The sequence below is a fragment of the Ranitomeya variabilis genome, chromosome 1 (genome assembly GCF_051348905.1).
Source record: "Ranitomeya variabilis isolate aRanVar5 chromosome 1, aRanVar5.hap1, whole genome shotgun sequence".
NCBI lineage: Eukaryota > Metazoa > Chordata > Amphibia > Anura > Dendrobatidae > Ranitomeya > Ranitomeya variabilis.
This window is the reverse complement of record NC_135232.1, coordinates 567,051,362-567,074,468: the sequence shown is the minus strand read 5'-3', so window position 1 is coordinate 567,074,468 and position 23,107 is coordinate 567,051,362. Positions and strand designations below refer to the sequence as shown.

Genomic DNA, 23,107 nt, shown 5'->3' with positions numbered 1-23,107 from the left:
ATATCACTGAATGAAATATTCCAGTTGTAAATCTTTATTCATTACATAGTGGAATGAGTTGAGAACAATAAAACCTAAACATTATCAACGTAAATCACAACTAATATCCCATGGAGGTCTGGAGTTGGACTGATGCTCAAAATCAAAGTGGAAAATGAAGTTATAGGCTTACCCAACTTCAGTGGAAATGCCTCAAGACAAGGAAATGATGCTCAGTAGTGTGTGTGGCCTCCACGTGCCTGTATGACCTCCCTTCAACGCCTGGGCATGCTCCTGATGAGGCGGCGGATGGTCTCCTGAGGGATCTCCTCCCAGACCTGGACTAAAGCATCCGCTAACTCCTGGACAGTCTGTGGTACAAAGTGATGTTGGTGGATGGTGCAACACATGATGTCCCAGATGTGTTCAATCGGATTCAGATCTGGGGAACGGTGGGCCAGTCCATAGCTTCAATGCCTTCAACTTGCAGAAACTGCTGACACACTCCAGCCACGAGGTCTGGTATTGTCCTGCATTAGGAGGAACCCAGGGCCAACCGCACCAGCATACGCTCTCACAAGGGGTCTGAGGATCTCAAATGGCAGTCAGGTTACCTCTGGCGAGCACATGGAGGGCTGTGCAGCCCTCCAAAGAAATGTCACCCCACACCATTACTGATCCATTGCCAATCCAGTCATGATGAAGGATATTGCGGGCAGCAGATTGCTCTCCACGGCGTCTCCAGACTCTGTCATGTCTATCACATGTGCTCAGTGTGAATCTGCTTTCATCTGTGAAGAGCACAGGGCGCCAGTGGTGAATTTGCCAATCCTGGTGTTCTGTGGCAAATATCAACAGTCCTGCATGGTGTTGGGTTGTGAGCACAACCCCTATCGGTGGCCGTCGGGCACTCAGACCATTCTCATGGAGTCGTTTTCTAACCATTTGTGCAGACACATGCACATTTGTGACCTGCTGGAGGTCATTTTGCAGGGCTCTGGCAGTGCTCCTCCTGTTCCTCCTTGCACAAAGGCTGAGGTAGCGGTCCTGCTGCTGGGTTGTTGCCCTCCTACGGCCCCCTGGTGTACTGGCCTGTCACCTGGTAGTGCCTCCAGCCTCTGGACACTATGCTGACAGACACAGCAAACCTTCTTGCCATAGCTCGCATTGATGTGCCATCCTGGATGAGCTGCACTACCTGAGCCACTTGTGTGGGCTGTAGAGTCCGTCTCATGCTACCATGAGTGTGAAAGCACAACCAACATTCAAAAGTGACCAAAACATCAGCCAGAAAGCATTGGTACTGAGATGTGGTCTGTGATCCCCACCTGCAGAACCACTCCTTTATTGAGTGTGTCTCGATAATTACCAATAATTTCCTTCTGTTGTCTATTCCATTTGCACAACAGCATGTGAAATTGATTGTCAAACAGTGTTACTTCCTAATTGGACAGTTTGATTTCACAGAAGTTTGATTTACTTGGAGTTATATTCTGTTAAGGGTTCCCTTTATTTTTTTGAGCAGTGTATTTTACTTCACCTGATTACACAGCTTTTTGCTGCAGTATACAGTATTTTGCTGCAGTATTTTGCTGTATGTGTTTTAGAAGTCGCACGTTTTTGCACACAATTTTAGCACATATTCTTGCACATTTATTTTTTAACTTATATCATATATATTATTTTAATTAGCTGTCACTGTATTTATTTTCTCCGGTTTCTTTGACATATCAGAAAACCTTCATGGAATACATACCAGTCACTAAAAGGGTAATATTATTATTATTCCCAATAGGGATTTATTCACTTAGTATATAGAGGAAATATAGGGACTGGATAAGACCATCATGGACAGAACTGCATACTCAGAGAACAGCCCACTTAGAAAAACGCAGTCATACGTCCAAGTATATATAAATTACAAAAAATCTTTATTAAACATATCAGGTAAAAAAACAGCAAATAGGGATGTTCCCCGTGTCACCCTCAGCACATAAGCCTAGGACGGAGGCGGATAGCAGTATGCATATCAGATGACAAACAAGTACATGTATAACCAGAGACCATATAAAGTGCACATCAGTAGATAAGTATCATCATTTACTATTTAGTCAACCTGGTCATATCATCATAAACAATACAGGTATAGAAGATATACATACCAAGAACAATATATACCAGTGTACAGATGCCACCCCTCCGTCCAACCCCGACGCGCGTTTCGGCTATTGCCTTCCTCAAGGGGTGTGTGTTTCTTTGACATATGTTGTATTGTTAAGGTGCTATCATGTAATTTATATATTAATTTTTGGGCATTATATTATATGTGTTACGTGCTCCAATACCTGATTCAGCTTTTATTCATTTTTGTTTTATTATTCAATATTATTAATACAATTTTGTTTTATTGAATATATTTACCCGATTGTTCTTTATTGCACATTTTCTTTTATGATCTTGGGCTGTGCAAAGGGAAGGGCCCCAGGTTGTGCATGTATATATGTATTTGCATGCTAGCCATGAATGCAAATACATATATATGTATATATAATACCCCCCACCTCTCCCTATGTGTTCTCCACACATAAATATATGCCACCATATTATCTCAATCCCCATGTTAATTTTCCCATGCTTAGGCCCCTGATAAAATATGCCCAGGACAAGAAAATCTGGGAATATCAAAAGAAGTTGGACAGATGTGGATATTTGCTGACATGGTCAGGAGATAGCTACACTGCTATGACAAAAGGATCAAAGAGATCCTTTGTCCTGGCAGGGGCACACTGCATGCAGGTGTCCAGACGGCAGCACCGATATAATCATATCATATATCAGTGTGGGCACCTGCCACTTCAAAGCTCCCCGCCTGTGTGCAAACAGGGATGCGTGTGCTGGGCGGTGACGTCAATTGACCATTGGGGGCATGGCTAAAGGGGAGCGCACCACACCATATTTAAATATCTGGCGACAGCGCTCGCACGCTCTCTTCTTTTCCTGCCCCCTGTCTCAACCTCATGTGTGCTCTTTCTTCTGCCCTGCCTGCCCCCACCTGACCTACCTCCCTCTCCAGCCCCACGTGTCACAGCGGCTACCCTCTACAAATTCTAAGCCCTGCTCCCTTCTCTCCACGTCCTCCCTCTCCAGCGTCAATAGCTCCTATGTGTCTCCTACCTGGCTCGCCAAAAATGTTACAAGGCGGTAAGCCGTACATTATTAATGTCAGCTTGACTATCAATAGGCAATATACCTCACCTGTTACATACTCAGATTCTTTTGCAATATAATATACTGACTATACTGAATGACGACTAACTGAGACAAAACCACTTCCCTTTACAGGCTGTATGTGGTACTGCAGCATTTGATAGAGCAGAGCTGCCCATCGGCAAAAGTGGGGCTTTTCTAGGAGGAAAAAAGCAGGCTTCTTACCGTTTTAAACAACCACTTTAAAGGACTACTGACTAGTTACTAGATGCGCCATTTGTAGAGATGGGCAGATCGATTCACAGGACTTTGGTACAACATCCAGGTCAGTGGTATCTGGTGGCAAGAAGTGAGACCCATGAATCACTTACTTTCTGGTGTTCCCGGCATAATTTTTGACTAGCCAGGCCTGGAGCAACATCATTTGTGCATCACTTCGCTCAGAAGACGCCATATCAGACCTGACGAATCAAATGTTGCGGCAGGGACACCTGAAAGTAAGAGATTTGTGAGCCTCCTGTTTAGCTGCCAGGTACCACTGACATGGATGTTTGACTGGCGTTTTGCAAGGCCATCATGTACCACTGACCTGAACAATGGAATATTGCAAATCGTTCCACCCATCGCTAGTCATTTGGCATCATGATATTTGAACAAATTCATATCACACACAAAGTCAATACACTTTTGAATTACACCATGAAAATACTAATTTTACCAAAATGCAAAAAACATTTCAGGCTTGATGTGAAGCACTGTTTAAGAAATATCACAAATACAATCAATGTTTTTATATGATGTAACACTATCTATCCTTAGAGTGGTAGTCCAGTTTTTCAGATTCTGTGTTATGCTTAGATTTGGTTGCCCAAAAAAAGGAATGCCATCTTTTAGCCAAGGCCAACTGCGGACACCAACAAGGATCTCAGCGCTGAAGGGCAAGGCAAACAGGATCATGGGGTGCATTAAAAGAGGTCTGGATACACATGATGAGAGCATTATACTGCCTCTGTACAAATACCTGGTTAGACTGCACATGGAGTACTCAGGAAGGATATAATGGAACTAGAGTGAGTACAAAGGAGGGCAACAAAATTACTAAAGGGGATGAGGGAACTACAATACCCAGAGAGATTAGCAAAATTAGGATTATTTAGTCTATAAAAAAGACGACTGAGGGGCGATCTAATAACCATGTATAAGTATATAAGGGGACAATACAAATATCTCTCGGATGATCTGTTTATACTAAGGAAGGTGACTGTCATAAGAGGGTATTCTCTATGTCTGGAGGAGAGAAGGTTTTTCCACCAACATAGAAAAGGATTCTTTACTGTTAGGGCAGTGAGAATCTGGAATTCCTTGCCTGAGGAGGTGGTGATGGCGAACTCAGTCGAGGGGTTCAAGAGAGGCCTGGATACAATATTGTATCTTACAGTGATTAGGATCTTTAAAAGGACATAGATCTGGGGATTTATTCTGACGGAATATAGGCTGAACTGGATGGACAAATGTCTTTTTTCGGCCTTGCTAACTATGTTACTATCTGATCACAGTGTGAAAAAGATGGCATAGACAATCATTAATTTACTTGGTAAATTATAGCCTCCTGGTACTAATCAGCCAGTCATGGCTCTTAAGAGTGGAGCAACACTACCAAGAGTACATGGTAGTGTATTTTTTACAATTCTTTTTGTGTACTTTTTAGTTAATAATGTCAATGGTTTCAAGTCCTAAATAATATAATTGATGACGTTCAGTGACTTTGAGAGAATTAAGGGTGGCCATTTTGCACTGTCACTTGAGATAAAGATCTTGTGTGATGGATCTTGATGCTTGAAGGTCCATTTAGTCACGGTAAGAGGATTAAACAGCTTCTCGAAGAGGGTTTGTAAATTCATGCTATGGAACAAATCAAATAATTTGTTTATCAGGGAAGCATTTTCTCCTTGACCTTAGTGTTCTGACTTAAGAGAGGGATGACTTCTTTGATGATTTGGAGATAACGTAAAGTAAAACGTTTGAAGGAGATCTCACTACACATAAAGCTAAAAAACAATTTAACGTCCGACTCCTAACCTGCCGACTTCAGCAAGACCGAACTTCTATCTTTTGTATATGGGAGACATGCATACAATTTCAATGCATAATCGATTCTCTTAGATCAGCTGAGTTGTCTGGCAGTGGCTTTCTTCCCTCTCCTCATACAGAACATTTGCATGCTCAGCTTAATTGATGTGCATATGTTTGGTGGAATCAGGGAGAGAGGTAGCAGACAGCCGAATGAGCATTCTGGCAACCGCTACCTGCTATGCATGTGTAGGTTAAAGGAGATGTATCAAGTTTGGAAGTTATCCACTATTCAACATATAAAGGCTAAATTTACAATAACTGGGTGTCCAACTGCTGAGACCGCCACAGGTCCCGAAAACCGGGCCCATGAGAATGGAGTGTGTTGAATCGTGCACAATGACGATCCATTCATTCTTATGTGAGTGTCAAAGACCAAAGACCAGCTGAATGATGGAGCCAATATGCACAAGATTAACCATGGTTCATTCATTGGTTCATTCACTTGGGCCCAGTTTTCAGGATCAGTGGGGTTTACCAGTGGTCAAACACCCAGCGATCGGGAAGTTATTACCTATCCTGTGGATAGGGTATAACATCCAAATGTGGCCCCTCACTTTTCACAGTAGAAAGTAAGAAACCAACATTTGTGATGTTGAACATTCACTTTTGTGCCCAGGTAGGCTTCTCTATAAATGATCTGGCACTATGCTGTTTTTGGATTAGGGTCACCCTAACACGGGCAAAAACATTTAGTCCATCAGTTAAGAACCCAATGCCATGACAGCACAGTTTTGAAAGACTCAGTAGTAGCTGTGGCCAGTCAATGAAAAGGAGAATTATTAGTTAGATACCATAAATTCAGATGTATATCTGGCTATCTATAAAATGGTCATGCTGAGTGCAGCTAATAGTGAGAGGACTCTAACACACAATATGCCCTAATAAACATATGGGCAGGGTTCTCTTGATGGGACAACTCATTAAAAATTAAAATAATTCAACGGTGATGCCCAATGTCATTTAGTAGGTTTGACATTCGGGGTCTAAGCCATGGGTCTCCTATCCCAAACTTTACAGCTTCATATAGGCCAGGGATGCTCAACCTGCGGCTATGCCTGAGTGGCCCCCAACCATTTGGTCACAAACATGCCTGTGTGTGGCTGCTTATAAAGTAATTTCCATATCAACTAAAAGAGAAGTGGTACACCGTCATTTCAGTGCCCCGATAAATATTATGAGAATTGGGTCCATTGACACCTGGTGGACACAAGACAGGTGTAGAAGACATAAAGGTGGCCTATGTACGTAGCTTTCTTAGTTGTACTTAATGACGAGTTAACACTAGGGAGAGTCGCACACAACCATGGCCGCCTCCTTCTGGGAGTGCAAACTGAGGAAGAAGGGGACCCACATTCTTCTTCTATGGGGCGAGTTATACTTTTAAGACTCTTGATATGCCACAAATGTCTCGGAAGATAATACTCCTTCAAATTCTATTGAGGCTAAGTATGTCAATGAGACCCTGGTACCAGAAAAAATTGTGCATCCCTGCTATAAGCCTATGAGACTCTTAAGTTTGGGTCAAGAGGCTGAGGCCAGTCTGATAATTGTGGTCCATACTTACAATGTGATGTGAAACTGGCCTCAAATAGATCAGCTAGGGGCAACAAAATAATAATTGTTTTTTTTGTTAAAAGTTGCTTATATTCATTGATTGGTAGTGGTGATGAGTGAGTATACTCGTTGCTCGGGTGACCTCTGAGTATTTATGACTGCTCGGAGATTTAGTTTTCATCGCGGCAGCTGAATGATTTACAGCTACTAGCCTGCTTGATTACATGTGGGGATTCCCTAGCAACCAGGCAACCCCCACATGTACTCAGTCTGGCTAGTAGCTGTAAATCATGTAAATACTCGGAGGTCACCCGAGAGTGCTAGGGAAAACCTGAGCAACGAGTACACTCGCTCATCACTAATTGGTAGCCATTTTGGTCTATACAAGTGTCCAGTCTGGAGACAGAAGTCTTCATTATCAAAGAATCTCAGGTTTCAATAAATTGAAAGGTTGGTTTCAGTATATTCTCTTCTCCTCAGTAAAGCTAGTGAACAGACTGCACCAATAATACTACGATGACACTGCTTGGATTACACCAATACATATGTTAAGACAATTAAAAAGCAGATCTTTGTGAAGCGATATTTTAAAGTGAAAAGAGGTCAGTTAGGGAGGTCATGCCTTCTGCAATTTTTTTTGTTATTGGCCAAAGATTAAGTTTATTAGCCAAAAGTTAGCCTACTCATCAAAAATTGCTAGACATCATTAAAATATGGAAAGAAAAGCACGAAAATGAAGGGGAAAAAACAAACAAAACAAAACATGAAATGATTAAAAGCTCATGCCAACAGTGAGGAAGAAAATAAAGGTTAGAAATCCAGCAGGGAAATTGACCAACTTACCTTCAGCAGTTGTAATGTACATAGTATAATATAAGCCAGCTTCATGATGGGAGCAATTAAGAACTGCTCATTCTTCTTTACTCCCATCATAAAAAGCTAATGTGAAACATTTTTATAATGCAATCTTTATAAATGTCAAAATCACAATCTCTGAGAAACAAAAAAAAAAGGTAAAAAAAAGAAAATATTTTACATGAATTGCATCACTCAAATTGCCTTGGACTTTAGAAAGTTGTAAATGCATAAAAAAATAAATAAATCAGAACTTTCAAAAATGATCAAAGTCTTTCTACCAGATCATAAATCTAAGGGGAATATCTCTTAATACAAAGTACCTAAGCCAAGTTCATAAAACAAAGATCACAACATCCAAAAATAAAGTCCAAAACTAAAAATGAAGAGCGATTAGTAAGTTGATTGGTTGAAAGTGAATCTATCAGTAGGATCAACCCTCCTAAGCCACCTACATGGGCATGTAGGTTATAAAAAGCTGAATAAAATGATACCTTGATATCTGTCATCCGATGTCATATTCCTGAGAAATCCACATTTTACCTAATATGTAAATGAACCGTTGAGATCTATGAGCAGGACACAAATCTGCCGAAAATCTGCCTCCAGAGCTTATTTTAAATAAAAGGGGGCGTTACCAGTGACTCCACCTTTCATTAAAAATAAATTATGGAGGCATATTCTCAGGGAGATCTACAGTATGTCCTGCCCATAGATCATAACAGTTTAGTTACATATTGAGATAAATGCGCATTTCTCTGTAATAAGACATCGGATCATAGATATGAACGTGTAATTTTTTTCAATTTCTTATGATCTGCAAACCAATTTAAAAGGCTTAGGAGGGTTGAACTTACTAACAGATTCCCCTTAACATCTAAATATTGGGACCAGACCAAAGTATTAGTAAGGATCCCTAGTTTTTTTTCCCAACATATGGCTCAGCATCTGGGAACCCGCCTTACACTGGTTTCACATGTCCAAGATTCACCGTCCAAATGTGAAGTAGAAATGGGTTTTTTGGTCCGAATTCAACAATTTCATCTATGCCCATTAGACTCTTGAGTTTGGGTCTGAAGGCAGGCAGGAAATTGTGGTCTGCCCTTGGATTGTGACGATGGGCATGTGAAATAGGACTAAAACTTTCTGAAGTACCTTCTTGCGTTTTTCCTCCTCAGTATCATGACAATGTTTTAATTGTCATGACTATGTCAATAGCATGATAATGAGGAAGAAAGGTGAGTGAAAAAATAGTTTTCAGAGCTACACATTGCAGGACCATACATTGGAATGGTTTTTGTGGATGGGAGATGGATAGAGAAATGAATAAAACATCTTAGACTTCATGTTTACTTCATGACCTACCTTCTGCTCTTTAGGATAGACTTATATAAGCATGAAATGTGTGAATGTGATATAGGTTTGTGAACCCAGTGCTTATACACCAAAAAGGCCAACTCCCAAGGATATTAGTATCCAAAAACTAAGAGAATATTGAAATTACATTTTTATCAGCTCTTGACTTCTAGATATAGATTGAGACATATCTTGAAATGTCCTTGAAAAGACAATTTTTGATCAAATATCTCCTACCAAAAGAACAAGAAGTTCTTCACCTTTTATAAATATTGAAATACCTGCCAAGGATATAAGCAATTTTTTTTATCACACCTTTTGAGTTTTGGTAAACGGGGTTCAATGTGTAGAGAAGATATCTGAATATGTAGTAACCCCATCCTGATTCTAGCCATTGGAAAACTATTTTTTTTGTCCCATTCACTATCAAGTGGGGAGAACATGTACAGAACAGCCCTTAAGGCCACGTTCACACCTTCAGTATTTTATATCAGTATTTGTAAGCCAAATCCAGGAGTGATAAATGCAGAAGTGGTGACATGTTTCTATTATACTTTTCCTCTAAGGCTATGTGCCCACGTTGCATTTTTTAAGCAGAAACGCTTAAAAAATGCATTACATTATTTTTAATGGAATTCCGCATTGTTGTGCACATACTGTGTTTTTTTCTGCAGCATGTTCACTAACTTTGTGGAATCGCTGCGATTTTTGCAGTATATAATTGCATTGAAACGCATGGAAAAACGCTAGAAAAATGCAAGAAAAAAGCGACAAATACAAGATAAAAATGCAAAAAAAAAGCGAGTGGATTTCCTGGCAAGGGAGTCCGGTTTTGATGAGGAAAATTCTGTTTAGATTCTGCAACGTGGGCACATAGTCTTATTGATCCACTCCTGGTTTTGGCTCACAAATGCTAAGGTAAAACTGACCAAATAGTGAACGTGGCCTAACAAAGGAACCGCACTGTTAGAAGAGACGTGGCTGGAGCATTGATTAAGGAGTCATTAAAAGTCATAGAGGGAAAAACATACAACAGGTCTTTCTATCTAAAGTGGAAAAATAATGTGAGGATAGCATGAGCTACGAGTCTTCCTCTTTACTATGTTGATCACAAGCTGAGGAGAGGAAGCGTGTCGTGAACCGGTTGTAGGCTGTGGACTATTTTAGTATCTCCATTCTCTATTACTGCACATAAAATAAAGAAGAGTTCTTGGTTTGTTGTACTAGAAAGTGCTGTACCGTAACACATGTCTTCTTTATGGGGAATTTGAACAATGTTGTCTGTTTTGGATATTTTTGGCAATATGTTGCCTTGGGAATATTCATGGACTAGAGGCCCAAAGCATAAACCTGGAGGACAGGCATAATGGGGGTTTTGGCAATATTTTGCAGAGAGCTTAGTTTAGGCAAACAGATTTGGTATACAATTCCCTACAACTGTTGGAGCAAATACAACTATATATTATGGCTGCAGTGCTATTGGAATGGAGTAATATGCCCAGTAGAGTCGATTCACAGGACTAGGTTGGTCAGCCTTGTCAGTAACTGAGAACCACCTCTTACCTCCATGGTTCTTCTTTTGCTTCTCACCGCTACGATGATGTCACCCCAGGCTAACTACTCAAGAGAAGGGCCATGCATGCCTTAAGTTGGAGGCAGTTTTTAAGGCTCCTGTCCAGCAACCACAGACTGCCGACTTGGCCGATGGACCAGGTCCTGTGCCATGGTGTGCAATATATGTTCGTTTGGTGTTTGCCACATCTATATGTACTTCCCAATAGCTCAGAAGAATAGGTGACCTACATATATGATAGCATCCTGGATGGGGGACTAAAGCTGTAGACAGCAAACACTTTGCCCTGAAGAAATCTAGAAGACAAGAGCTCATTGAATAAAATATTAATCTGAAATCAATGTGATGACTAATGTGAAGAAATGTGTTACGCGTGGGGTAATTGGACCCACAAACTGTCATCTTCCAATCTTAATCACTTCTTCAGATGAACCAATGTTCAATGTTGGCACTTTGTGGGTGTAATTATAAGCTTACATATCAAAACCTGGAACAAAACATACATACTATGATATGTATAGCAAACTCTGTGTTTCACAGCTATATCAACAGTAGCTTTTTGTCAAATGTATACAGTTTCTGTAAAAATCACTTGGGTACAATAGATACATGAAGTGTACAGGCATGGAATGGGTACATGAAGGACTAAACACTATGGGAGGCAGGTGTAAAGCAACATCAAACTCTCCCTATGAAGGATATCTATGAGAAACCATGAACCATACTGGACGTCCCCCTAAAATTCTCACATTTGGAGATATTTTAGCAGTTCTACAAGATCTACATCTCAATCAAGTACATTGACTTCCATCCATTTCTGAAGCCATAGGGTTACCACGCCCACTCACTCAACAGAAAGTATCTGTTGAAAGATGTATATAGGATCGAGGTGTACCGTCAGACAGTCAAACAGACATGCCCTATAAGGATACTACTTTTAGTATACAAGAGTTAAAAGAAAAAGGCTATTATTTGGATTCAGGCCACAAATATAGCAAGAAAAAAAAAGAACAAAGATAAAAACAATATAAATCACACTCAATACACAGTACATATAAATATATACACGTGGCTGTATATATAGGGATACATACAGTAGTTAGAAAGAGCCTCCAAACCCTCTAAGAAAATGCAGACCTTTGTGGTGGAAGGAATTAAATGAAGATAAATTATATACACTTACCAAAATTTTATGATAAAATCAGGACACGTTATGCCTGCCCTGGGACCACCCAAAGAAATCCCCTTTGGAAAAGGGGTTGTATGAACCTTGCTTTTTTGTGCTTCGGAAAGTGGGACCAATGGCTAGTATGATCATGCTGGACATTTTAGAACTTTGGTGTGCCGTAGTAGGCAACAAAATGTTTAACAAAAAAAGGCAGAAAAATCTTAGGAAAAAAGAAATTGTAAGGAAAGAAAAGAAAAAATAAAACTCCAGTGGAGGATGAGTCGCGGAGATGTCTTCTAATGTCCAGCGCAGAAAGCACCTGACGATCACACATGAACATTCGGTTCAATAGAAAAGCAAAGGAAGAGTAAGACCACCCTAGTAACATACTTATAATTCTCATCTATGGGGTGAGAGAAGTATTACCAAAATTTTTAAGTGGTCAAAAAAATTAATAGAGATAATGTGGCTCCATAGGGACCAAGTTCTTACCAATGCTACAATCAAACCAAAAGACCGAAAAAAATCAATGATTTGGAGAAGCAAGGACCTTAATAAGGAGAAACATCTGACATTTATCTTGATCTCAAAAATTTTGACACAAAAATCTGCAATTTCAAGGTTGTAGACTTTTTATAACCCCAGTATGTTCATAGAAACAAGACACATGCAGGTGAGCGCGCATACGAAATGCAGCATTCCTAGAAAAAAGGCAGGCATTTCTTTGCATTCACCCTCACCTCCTTTTTTTTGCTGTTTTTTTGACATTGGTTTCCAATTTCGGAAATTTCCCACTGGTTGACTGTTTGTCATTGGGTTTTTTTTTTGTTAGATAAGTCTAGAAGGTTTTGATGAGATTCACAGACCAACAGACCAATACTGAAGCATTAAGTGGTCAAAGAAAGGCTATCAAGTCATTGTAAAAGAAGCAAGCGCCGACATATTGTATAACTCTCCGGGTCTATGTATTTTATACATACCAGTATATCTTTTCATCGATAAATGGATATTTCATTTATAGACTTTTCCAGTACAATTACGCCTTCTCAAGTACCTTCTATCTTCCAAGTTTCTGTCCTCCAATCATTAATAAACTTTACTGCTTAGCCTTCAAGCCCAAGAAACGCTAACATATTTATGAGGCTGATGACCTCTGCGAGATTGCGCTACCGATGGGGTCAGTAGAATTTCAACATGAGTCTATGTTCTAAAGATAGGGAGGGGGCTGTTCAGAAGGTCAAGGTATACATTAAGAACTTCATTAAATTATTATTTGCCCTATTCGTCCTTAGGCATGGCTAACCTGTGTTATACAAGATAGTATTTGTAGCGATCCATCATGAGACCGACCAAAATACAAAGTAATCCAGTGCAAGAAAGGTTGGTACGATTTTAGTTTTTTGTTTGTTTTTTTTTTTATCGGCAATCAGGATGTGAAAAACTAAACTATTACAAAAGACAATACATTCGTATAAATCTCCCACAGTAAAAGATGAAATTATTATATGTGGGTTTTTTTGTAAGCATTTTATTATATAAACTGTTTTTCACTCTTACGACTCATTTACTAAAAATCAGTTTTTCCCCTCTATCGTAGCAGTGAAGTTAAAAGGATGCCGGAACTGATCCCATAGATTTGTATGATCGTTTCCTGTCATTTACAGGAGACTGGTTCTAGTGCATTTTTTTTAATCTGGGTACAGATGTCCAGTAGTTACACAACTCTACATCAGTCATAAAACAACCAGCTGGACCCAGTCCTAAACTGAAATGCACTGAAAAAATAAATAAGTCCAACATTCAGAAAGTTCAGGTGTACTCTTCTATTCTGATAAGAAAAAAAATGACTGACTACATAATTTTGGCGGCTTTGATAGGAAAAAAAAAGTCCAAAATTTAGAGTGAATAAAAACATTTTAATAATAATAACTAATAATAAAAAAAAGTAAAACACATTTCAGTATATGAGTATATATTGCAATATTTCGAATTCCCATTTTCTAAGGCTTTGATCATCTTGTATTGTTATACTTTATAAGACCCTCCAACTCAAGTATTCATTCCCTTTACTACAAATGCAGAAAAATCTTTGTGTTGCTTGTAATGAAAAGAAGCCCTATCCATGTCAACATGACCCACTGTGACCAAAAGAGCCAACGTGAACATGGACGACTCTCTGCCTAGGTCATTAGCAGTCTATGCTCTGGTACATATGAAATACATTACTAGACTAAATATATTCAAGTCTTCAAGTCTTATTTTATATGGGAATTAAATAGGAGAGTATTAGTCTCAACAGTTAAAGCATACCTGTTGTTCCAGATAACTTGTCAAAATATATCGGTCATGTGTGTCCAACATGAGCAATAACACTATTCCTGGCCATTAGATGACCAATTTTCAGTTGCATCTGACCTAGTGGGTGGACCCAAACGACTATGATATCTCCCATATTCAGCACACACAGAGAAAGAAGGATTTCAAACGTTTTTCTTTGTAGCACACAGAAAGAAACAATAGCATGCAAGACATTAAACAGCAGTACTACGCTGTGTGGCTGTGAATTCAGCAATGAAGAGAAATGCATTTGCTGAATGCTGCAGCACAATCTGCCTGTGCCTGCTTGTTCTCTCACTGCGCTGTATGCTTCTCACTTCTCCCCCCCCTTACTCAATAAGCTGGCAGTCCGTCTTGCCGGAATGAATGGTGAGTTTAGAAAGCAAGGAGAAGGGGAAGAAATGTCTCATAAGTGGCAAAAGAAGCAGATTTCTCTTATAAGCTATATTACTAAGTTTGTTATATTCACTTGCATTATTGATTTATGCAAAGCTGGTGGAAAATTCATCGGCCATATAAATTAGTGCTTACAGTGGGTACGGAAAGTATCAGACCCCTTTAAATCATTAACATTATGTTTCATTGCAACCATTTGATAAATTAAAAAAAACATCATTTTTCTCATTAATGTACACTCTGCACCCCATCTTGACTGAAAAAAGCGTAGTAATTTTTGCAAATCTATTAAAAAAGAAAAACTGAAATATCACGTGGTCATAAGTATTCAGACCCTTTGCTCAGTATTGAGTAGAAGCACCTTTTAGAGCTAGTACAGCCATGAGTCTTCTTGGGAATGACACAAAGTTTTTCACACCTGGATTTGGGGATCCTCTGCCATTCTTCCTTGCAGATCCTCTCCAGTTCCGTCAGGTTGGATGGTGAATGTTGGTGGACAGCCATTTTCAGGTCTCTCCAGAGATGTTCAACTGGGTTTAGGTCAGGGCTCTGGTTGGGCCAGTCAAGAATGGTCACAGAGTTGTTCTGAAGCCACTTCTTTATTATTTTAGCTGTGTGCTTAAGGTACCTTCACACGAAGCGACGCTGCAGCGATAGCGACAACGATGCCGATCGCTGCAGCGTCGCTGTTTGATCGCTGGGGAGCTGTCACACAGACCGCTCTCCGGCGACCAACGATGCCGAGGTCCCCGGGTAACCAGGGTAAACATCGGGTTACTAAGCGCAGGGCCGCGCTTAGTAACCCGATGTTTACCCTGGTTACCAGTGTAAAAGTAAAAAAAACAAACAGTACATACTCACCTGCGCGTCCCCCAGCGTCTGCTTCCTGACACTGACTGAGCTCCGGCCCTAACAGCACAGCGGTGACGTCACCGCTGTGCTTTCACTTTCACTTTAGGGCCGGCGCTCAGTAAGTGTCAGGAAGCAGACGCTGGGGGACGCGCAGGTGAGCATGTACTGTTTGTTTTTTTTACTTTTACGCTGGTAACCAGGGTAAACATCGGGTTACTAAGCGCGGCCCTGCGCTTGGTAACCCGATGTTTACCCTGGTTACCAGTGTAAAACATCGCTGGTATCGTTGCTTTTGCTTTCAAACCCAACGATACACGGCGATCGGACGACCAAATAAAGTTCTAGACTTTATTCAGCGACCAGCGACATCACAGCAGGATCCTGATCGCTGCTGCGTGTCAAACGAAACGATATCGCTAGCGAGGACGCTGCAACGTCACGGATCGCTAGCGATATCGTTACAAAGTCGTTTCGTGTGAAGGTACCTTTAGGGTCATTGTCTTGTTGGAAGGTGAATCATCGGCCAAGTCTGAGGCCCAGAGCACTCTGGAAGAGGTTTTCATCCAGGATATCTCTGTACTTGGCTGCATTCATGTTTCCTTCAATGACAACCAGTCGTCCTGTCCCTGCAGCTGAAAATCACCCCCATAGCATGATGCTGTCACCACTATGTTTCACTGTTGGGATTGTATTGGGCAGGTGATGACCAGTGTCTGGTTTTCTCCACACATACCGCTTAAAATTATCACCAAAAAGGTCTATCTTCATCTCATCAGACCAGAGAATCTTATCTCTCATAGTCTGGGAGTCCTTCATGTGTTTTTTTAGCAAACTCTATGCGGGCTTTCATATGTCTTGCACATGAGGAGAGGCTTCTGTTGGGCCACTCTGGCATAAAGGCCTGACTGGTGGAGGTCTGCAGTGATAGTTGACTTTGTGGAACTTTCTCCCATCTCCCTACTGCATCTCTGGAGCTCAGCCACAGTGATCTTGGGGTTCTTCTTTACCTCTCTCACAAAGGCTCTTCTCCCACAATTGCTCAGTTTGGCTGGACGGCCAGGTCTAAGAAGACTTCTAGTGGTCCCAAGCTTCTTCCATTTAAGGATTATGGAGGCCACTGTGCTCTTAGGAACCTTGAGTACTGCAGAAATTATGTTGTAACCTTGGCCAGATCTGTGGCTTGCCACAATTCTCTGAGCTCCTTGGCCACTTCCTTTGACCTCATGATTCTCATTTGGTCTGACATGCACTGTGAGCTGTGAGGTCTTATATAGACTGGTGTGTGCTTTTCCAAATCAAGTCCTATCAGTTTAATTGAACACAGCTGGACGCCAATGAATGAGTAGAACCATCTCAAGGAGGATCACAAGGAAATGACAGCATGTGACTTAAATATGAGTGCCTGAGCAAAGGGTCTGAATACGTATGACCATGTGATATTTCAGTTTTTCTTTTTTATTAAATTTGCAAAAATTTCTACATTTCTACTTTTTTCAGTCAAGATGGGGTGCAGAGAAAAAAATAAAAAAAATTAACTTTTTTGAATTTACCAAATGGCTGCAATGAAACAAAGAGTGAAAAATTTAAAAGGGGCCTGAATACTTTCCGTACCCACTGTAAATAAATAAATTAAATATAACTAACCTATTTTTTAAGAAAGAAAGGGTTCCCAGCAGTTTACTTGACATTGTTGCATCAAGGGTCTACTGCAGCCAATCAGCGGCCACTGAACTGCAGCAACCTTGGCTATTTGGCCAGGGCGGACGTCCACACTCCCAGAATATTGATGAGTTGCAGCCACCTGATCATCAGTATTTTGAGCTGTGAACATAACATTTTAAAATGTTATTTTATTTTTTTACTTTTTGTGTCCAGTTTTGTGTTTTTATTTTCTTAGCCTTAAAAGGAACCTGTCAACTAGATTGTGCACAGTAACAATAACAGAGTCAGGTTGGCGCTATCCCTAAACCTAGTTTTAACCCTAACCTTAAATCAACCCTCATTAGAAAAAGTATCTTTAAGGTGTTTTCTTGTTTTTTATTTTTTACAAGGGATACTTTTTTTAAAATTTAGGACTGCTCGCAAACAGTTATAAGTGAGATGAAAGGCGGAAAGCTGTGGGAGAGCACAGTGCTGCCTTTATCATCCCTTCAGCTGCAGAGCACAGCAGTCGCGATGAGTTTGTCATCCGTTAGCACTTCGCACACGCAGTGACCAAGTTGACAAAACTCACTTTATCACACTGAGAGCTTTGTCATCTCAGTCACTGTCTATGCAGAGTGCAGCAGAAAATGACACACTCATCTCGACTCCTGCACTCTGAAGCATCAAACTTGATTTTAAAGCAGCCCTTGGCCCTCCAAACATAAGCGGCAATTGAGTGCAGGAAGGAAGGAGGGCGGATCAATATTTGGTGCCCAAAACATCAGCCCTGTTCCCCCCATGTTAAGCCACTGGTAGAACCACCTTTTTAAAGGTTCCTCGGAATAAAAAACATTAGCGGTGCCACTTTTTTTTTTTAAGTTTGGTTTGAGATAGTTGTAGACGTTAATTATGAGAAAGGGGTTGCCATGGTTAAAAGGTCGGGAATGACTGAGCTAAGATGTAATTATTATACAATATGGTCTCCCTTTTATTACGTACAATCGAAAACATATATGAACATCTGCTGCATTCAAAGCAGTAAATGCTTCATTTAAGCATATTTTATATTCGATATATAGGATATAGCCACATATTCTATGTAAGAAGTCAAAAAAATAAACAAAAAAGGATCCAACAGGTTCTGAAACAAGTATGCATGTGTATAAAGTTTTACAGCACAAAAGTCATATGCAAGTAAGAGATGGAGGATACAGGAAGTGCACACGTACAGACACTATTCTACAACATGACAGTAGAAAGATATTGTGGATGTGTACAAAAAGGGCATGATAATGTGCATGGAGTGAGAGAAAACATGTAATGACAAAACTTGAGCTCCAAAAGGGTCGTCTCGAAAGAGAAGACACAAGAATCTTGTCCATGACACCAATGCTGATGACACATACCTAAAATATACATACTGTATCACAGATAGAACACAAAGCATTTATTTGTCACAACATCTACATAAAAGTCTAAAAAGTCTAGTGTGTAATTATAGGGGCAAGCAGACAATCTCACAACAGCTCTAGTATTTTTTCTACATTAAAGGGAATCTGTCAGCAGGTTTTGCTATGTAATATGAGAGCAGCATGATGAAGAGGCTGAGACCCTGATTCCAGCGATGTGTCACTTACTGGGCTGCTTGCTGTCAGTTTGATACAATCACTGTTGTAGATGTAACAGTGCAATAAATGTTGAGCCCTGAATAATCCCTCCCCCATCACTGGCAGAAAGCTGCTAATCAGTGGTGGGGGCGTGGTTGCTTACATAGAGTAGGAGGACTAGGAGGCATGAGACACCTAGTCTAGTAATGATACTCTCTTGAAAAAACACTGATTTTAATAAAACAGCCTAACAAGTGATACATCATTGAAATCAGGGTCTCAGCCTCTACATCATATGTTGTTCTCAGATGGTGTAGTAAAAACTTGCTGACAGATTCCCTTTCATGGCTGATGAAGTGATGGGATCATATTGGTACATTTGCTCTACATAAAGCCAATGAAGAAGTGGTGTAATAAATGGAAAAAAGATATTTACAAAATCACCACAAGAGAATACAGAAGAGCACATAGTTCCCCAGACCAATGACACGATATACACACTACAACAATCAATATGGAAGAGCGTTGAAGCAAAGCAAACCATGGAGTCTATGAAAACGGAAAGTCAAAAATACAACCTGAGAAAAGGAGGGGGCAGCAATCCAAATGTCCTGGAAAAAAAATGTGCGATTGTTTTTTTTATCAAGTAGATTCTTCAAATCGAAAAGATGATAATTGTCAAATGACATATGAACACATTCTGCTGTCCGCACACACACGCGCTCATTACCCCTGCGTGGTATGCCATGAGCACCACCGAACGTCACATCATTTATGGCCTGCTAGAAACAATTACTCAATGACTTCTAATCGAAAACACACAGCCACAATCACGAGTGCTGGGTAATGGCCGATGGAGGAATGATATGACAAGGAAACGGAACAGAAAATAATAAGGTTCTTGGTCTACTAGAGCTGAGGCTCCGATAGGGATTTTTTTGGGATACTTACCTGCTTTTTACAGTTATAGATAGTTTTACTTATTCTAAAGCCTCATTAACAGATGAAAAGTGATACCCATCAAAGACGTAGAAGATAATCATTACAAGTAATAACACGGATCTGGAGCTCTATTTAATCGTTGTAAAAAACCTTAAAGAAAATATTAAGCAAGAAATAATATTCCTTATGAAGTCCTCTTCTAGCCTCCTTGAAGTTCATGATTTAAGGCTAATGTCAACTAATCGGCACTGCCCCTATCTGCGGTGGACTCTTTGTCTCCTCTCTGGGGCGTTTTTCTGTGCCTTACTTTCTGCAATGAACTATGGAACCACCGATGCCATCTGATTTGTCCATGACTTCATCAGGACAAGTATTCATGGGGAAAGTGCCAGTGATACCACTTGCCCAGAGGCGGAGAAAGGCTGTATGAGAGGCCTCACGATGAGTAAAGAGATACCTTTGGTGTACAAACCCACCATATGTGTTATATGCAAATGAGGCACAAGTGCATTGGGGAGTGACTTTACACTTTCAGCTCTTCATTCCTCACTCCATATTTCCCAACCAGGGCTTGGCTCCGGCGTTTGGTTGACAGGTCAATCCACCATCTCTCATCTGCTTCCTGTCACAGAGAATTTTGCAAGATGAATCGACTTGTCTATCAACGCAAGGAGCAGGTGGGGAATAATAGCATAAAGTGGTTTGTCACACCCAATGCACTTGCGCCTCATTTGCATAAAACTTTAATGTCAGATTTCTGAGCAATGATATGGCAGATTTCTACAAGAACAGCATGACTTGCAAATTTTACCATGATGGCAGGTGTGAAAAGAGGACTGGAGAATCAAGTGAAAGTTTACTGATGTAAAATGACAAATTCGACTGCATTACATACAGTTATGTGAAAAAGTGTTTGCCCCCTTCCTGATTTCCTATTCTTTTCCATGTTTGTCACACTTAAATGTTTTGATCACCAAACAAATTTAAATATAAGACAAGGATAACACAAGTAATCACAAAATACAGTTTTTAAATGAAGGTCTTTATTACTGAGGGAAAACAAAATCCAAACCTTAACCCTGATGAAGAGGGCCAGCGCCCTTGAAACGCGTTGGTTGGCTGACTAGCTATACTAGCACACCTGTCCTCTTTAGCCCCGTAGCGTGGTGACATCACCAGTAGCTCCGCCCACCCTCTCCGACCGCTACCTCAGCGCTGCATCCGGCCGGGGCACGCGAGGTCTCGCGGTCGCGTGGCTTCTGCCGCCACTCTCTCCTTAACCCACCGCTCTGCCACAGCGGTAAACCTAGCGGTGGCACATATTTTTCCGGAACCGCTTCCCTCCGCACTCAGTAGTCTGATTTTATGTGCACATAGCAATTGTGGCATATTAGTGCTCCAACATACTAGGGGAGCATTTCTCCTCATCTAAACATATGGGCAATCAATTCTAATCACAGTAATCCTTGTCAGCCAGCACCTGACGGTCATCTTAGCACCTTAACCTAACGGAATCCTGCGCTACTCCCACCAGCAGTAAGTTTACTGTGTACTGAGAAAACTAGACCGCATTTATTCAAAACCATACCTATATAAAGGTTGTATATATATTTAAGCAGGGGCAACTACTATAAACCTCTGAGGAATAAGTAACCGTGGTCATCACAATACCCGCATCAATTGCAGATATATAGGAATCACGTCTCTTCATTGCACATTTCCATTCAATATCTGTGTGAGTATATATTATAAATCTATATAGTTTCACTATATTCACCAATACAAACATTTATGCTTTCTTCTTTCATTCCCTAAAGATTCTGGTAGCACTTTAAGGGCCCATCACAACATCCACTGCATAGCCAATAATTATTCATTAAGTAAGTGCTCTCTTATTCATTTACCTATCTATTTATCTATCCATTTTACTCCATTATACGGATTGTTCATTTCATTGTTCGTTTTTGTAGACAGCGCAGGTGAATACCATTTTCCTTATACGATATATTCTACAGGTCCACACAGAACCTGTCATAATCACCAGCAGCACTCTACACTAAGCATTTGCTTCCCCACCAGGAACCATCAGGAGCGCCAGTGCTTTCTGCTTCCTTTCTTAAAATCCAAACCTACAGGACCCTGTGTGAAAAATTAATTGCCCCCCTTAAAACATAAATTAACTTATCATATCTTTGGAAAGCTGAGTTTAAAGTCCTTAGCAACATGCAGGCCTGATTACGGCCACACCTGTTCTCAAACAAGAAATCCCTTAAACAGAACCTGCCTGACAAAGTGAAGAAGGACCAAAAAATCCTCAAAAGCTAGACATCATGCCATGATTTGAAGACATTCTGGAACAAATGACAAAGTAGTTGAGATTTATCATACTGGTAAAGCCATTTTTTAAGCTTTGGGACTCCAACGAACCACAGTGAGAACCATTATCCACAAATGGCAAAAACATGGAACAGTGGTGGTGAACCTTCCCAGGAGTGGCTGGCTGACCAAAATTACCCCGAGAGCACAGCAATGGACTCATCCAAGAAGTCATAAAAGACCCCACAAACAATATCCAAACAATCACTTTTTTCACACAGGGCCTGGTAAGTTTGGATTTATTTTTCCCTTAATAAAGACCTTAATTTAAAAACTGCATTTTGTGATTACTTGTGTTATTTTTGTCTAATATTTACATTTGTCTGGAGATCTGAAACATTTAAGTGTGACAAATATGCTAAAGAAAAGGAAATCAGGAAGGGGGCAAATACTTTTTCACACAACCGTATATACACCCCGAAGAGGCGTTCTATGCCTTTATCATATGAAAATGGCCACTTCCTCTAGCTAATGTGAAGTCTATCAATCTTTCTTGAGGTGATGTGGCTTTGTCTGTAACACAACATGTTGTGAATAATGGTAACACTACTGACGTCTATACACCAAACGGCTCCTCAAGGACTAGAATCCCTTCACTTCTGTCGAGATGTCCATGAACAAACGTCTTCTGCAAGTAACAACAGCACAGTACAATTTATCTAGATGGTGCTATATTTGCTGAACGTGTTGTTCAGTTACCCTTCCCTTCTCCCCGGGGATATGTCAGAATATTATTAATATAGGTAGAATTCTCCTCTCTCCTCTAATATGGAAAGAATCTTCTAGAACAGGCATCCTCAACCACATGTGGCTCGCAGACAGGTGATGTGTGGCTCACGGATGTCATTATCATTAGTATCGGGTACAGCCAACAGCTATTGAGTAGATCTCTGGATAGTGACTTTTGTGTGTATCCCTGCAGAGAAGAGCAGATCTGAATACTGGTAAGATAAGAAAACCTTGAGCTTGGCATGCAGCCTTGGTGTGATTTCAGTGGAAAAAGCTTTGGCTGTCATTATACCGGTAATAGGGGGCTTTGGGTGTGACTATTGTAAGTGGGACAGGAGATGGATGTGACTAGCCACCCTCTCTCAGTCCTGAATGTGGCTCATGAGCCGCTTTCATAGC

General features: G+C 40.5%; 1 protein-coding gene across 43 annotated transcripts in view; it reads right to left on the bottom strand.

The window, feature by feature from the left end:
- GPHN (gephyrin) overlaps positions 1 to 23,107 on the bottom strand; it is a 593,334-nt gene that overhangs the window by 57,023 nt on the left and 513,204 nt on the right. For 20 of the 43 annotated variants that reach the window (XM_077257046.1, XM_077257039.1, XM_077257080.1 and 17 more), the window contains one exon: positions 19,240 to 19,272. The exons of the other annotated variants lie outside the window; for them this stretch is intronic. In XM_077257046.1, coding sequence (XP_077113161.1) covers positions 19,240 to 19,272 — 33 coding nt within the window. The remainder of the gene's footprint in view (positions 1 to 19,239; positions 19,273 to 23,107) is intronic. 43 annotated transcript variants of the gene reach the window in all.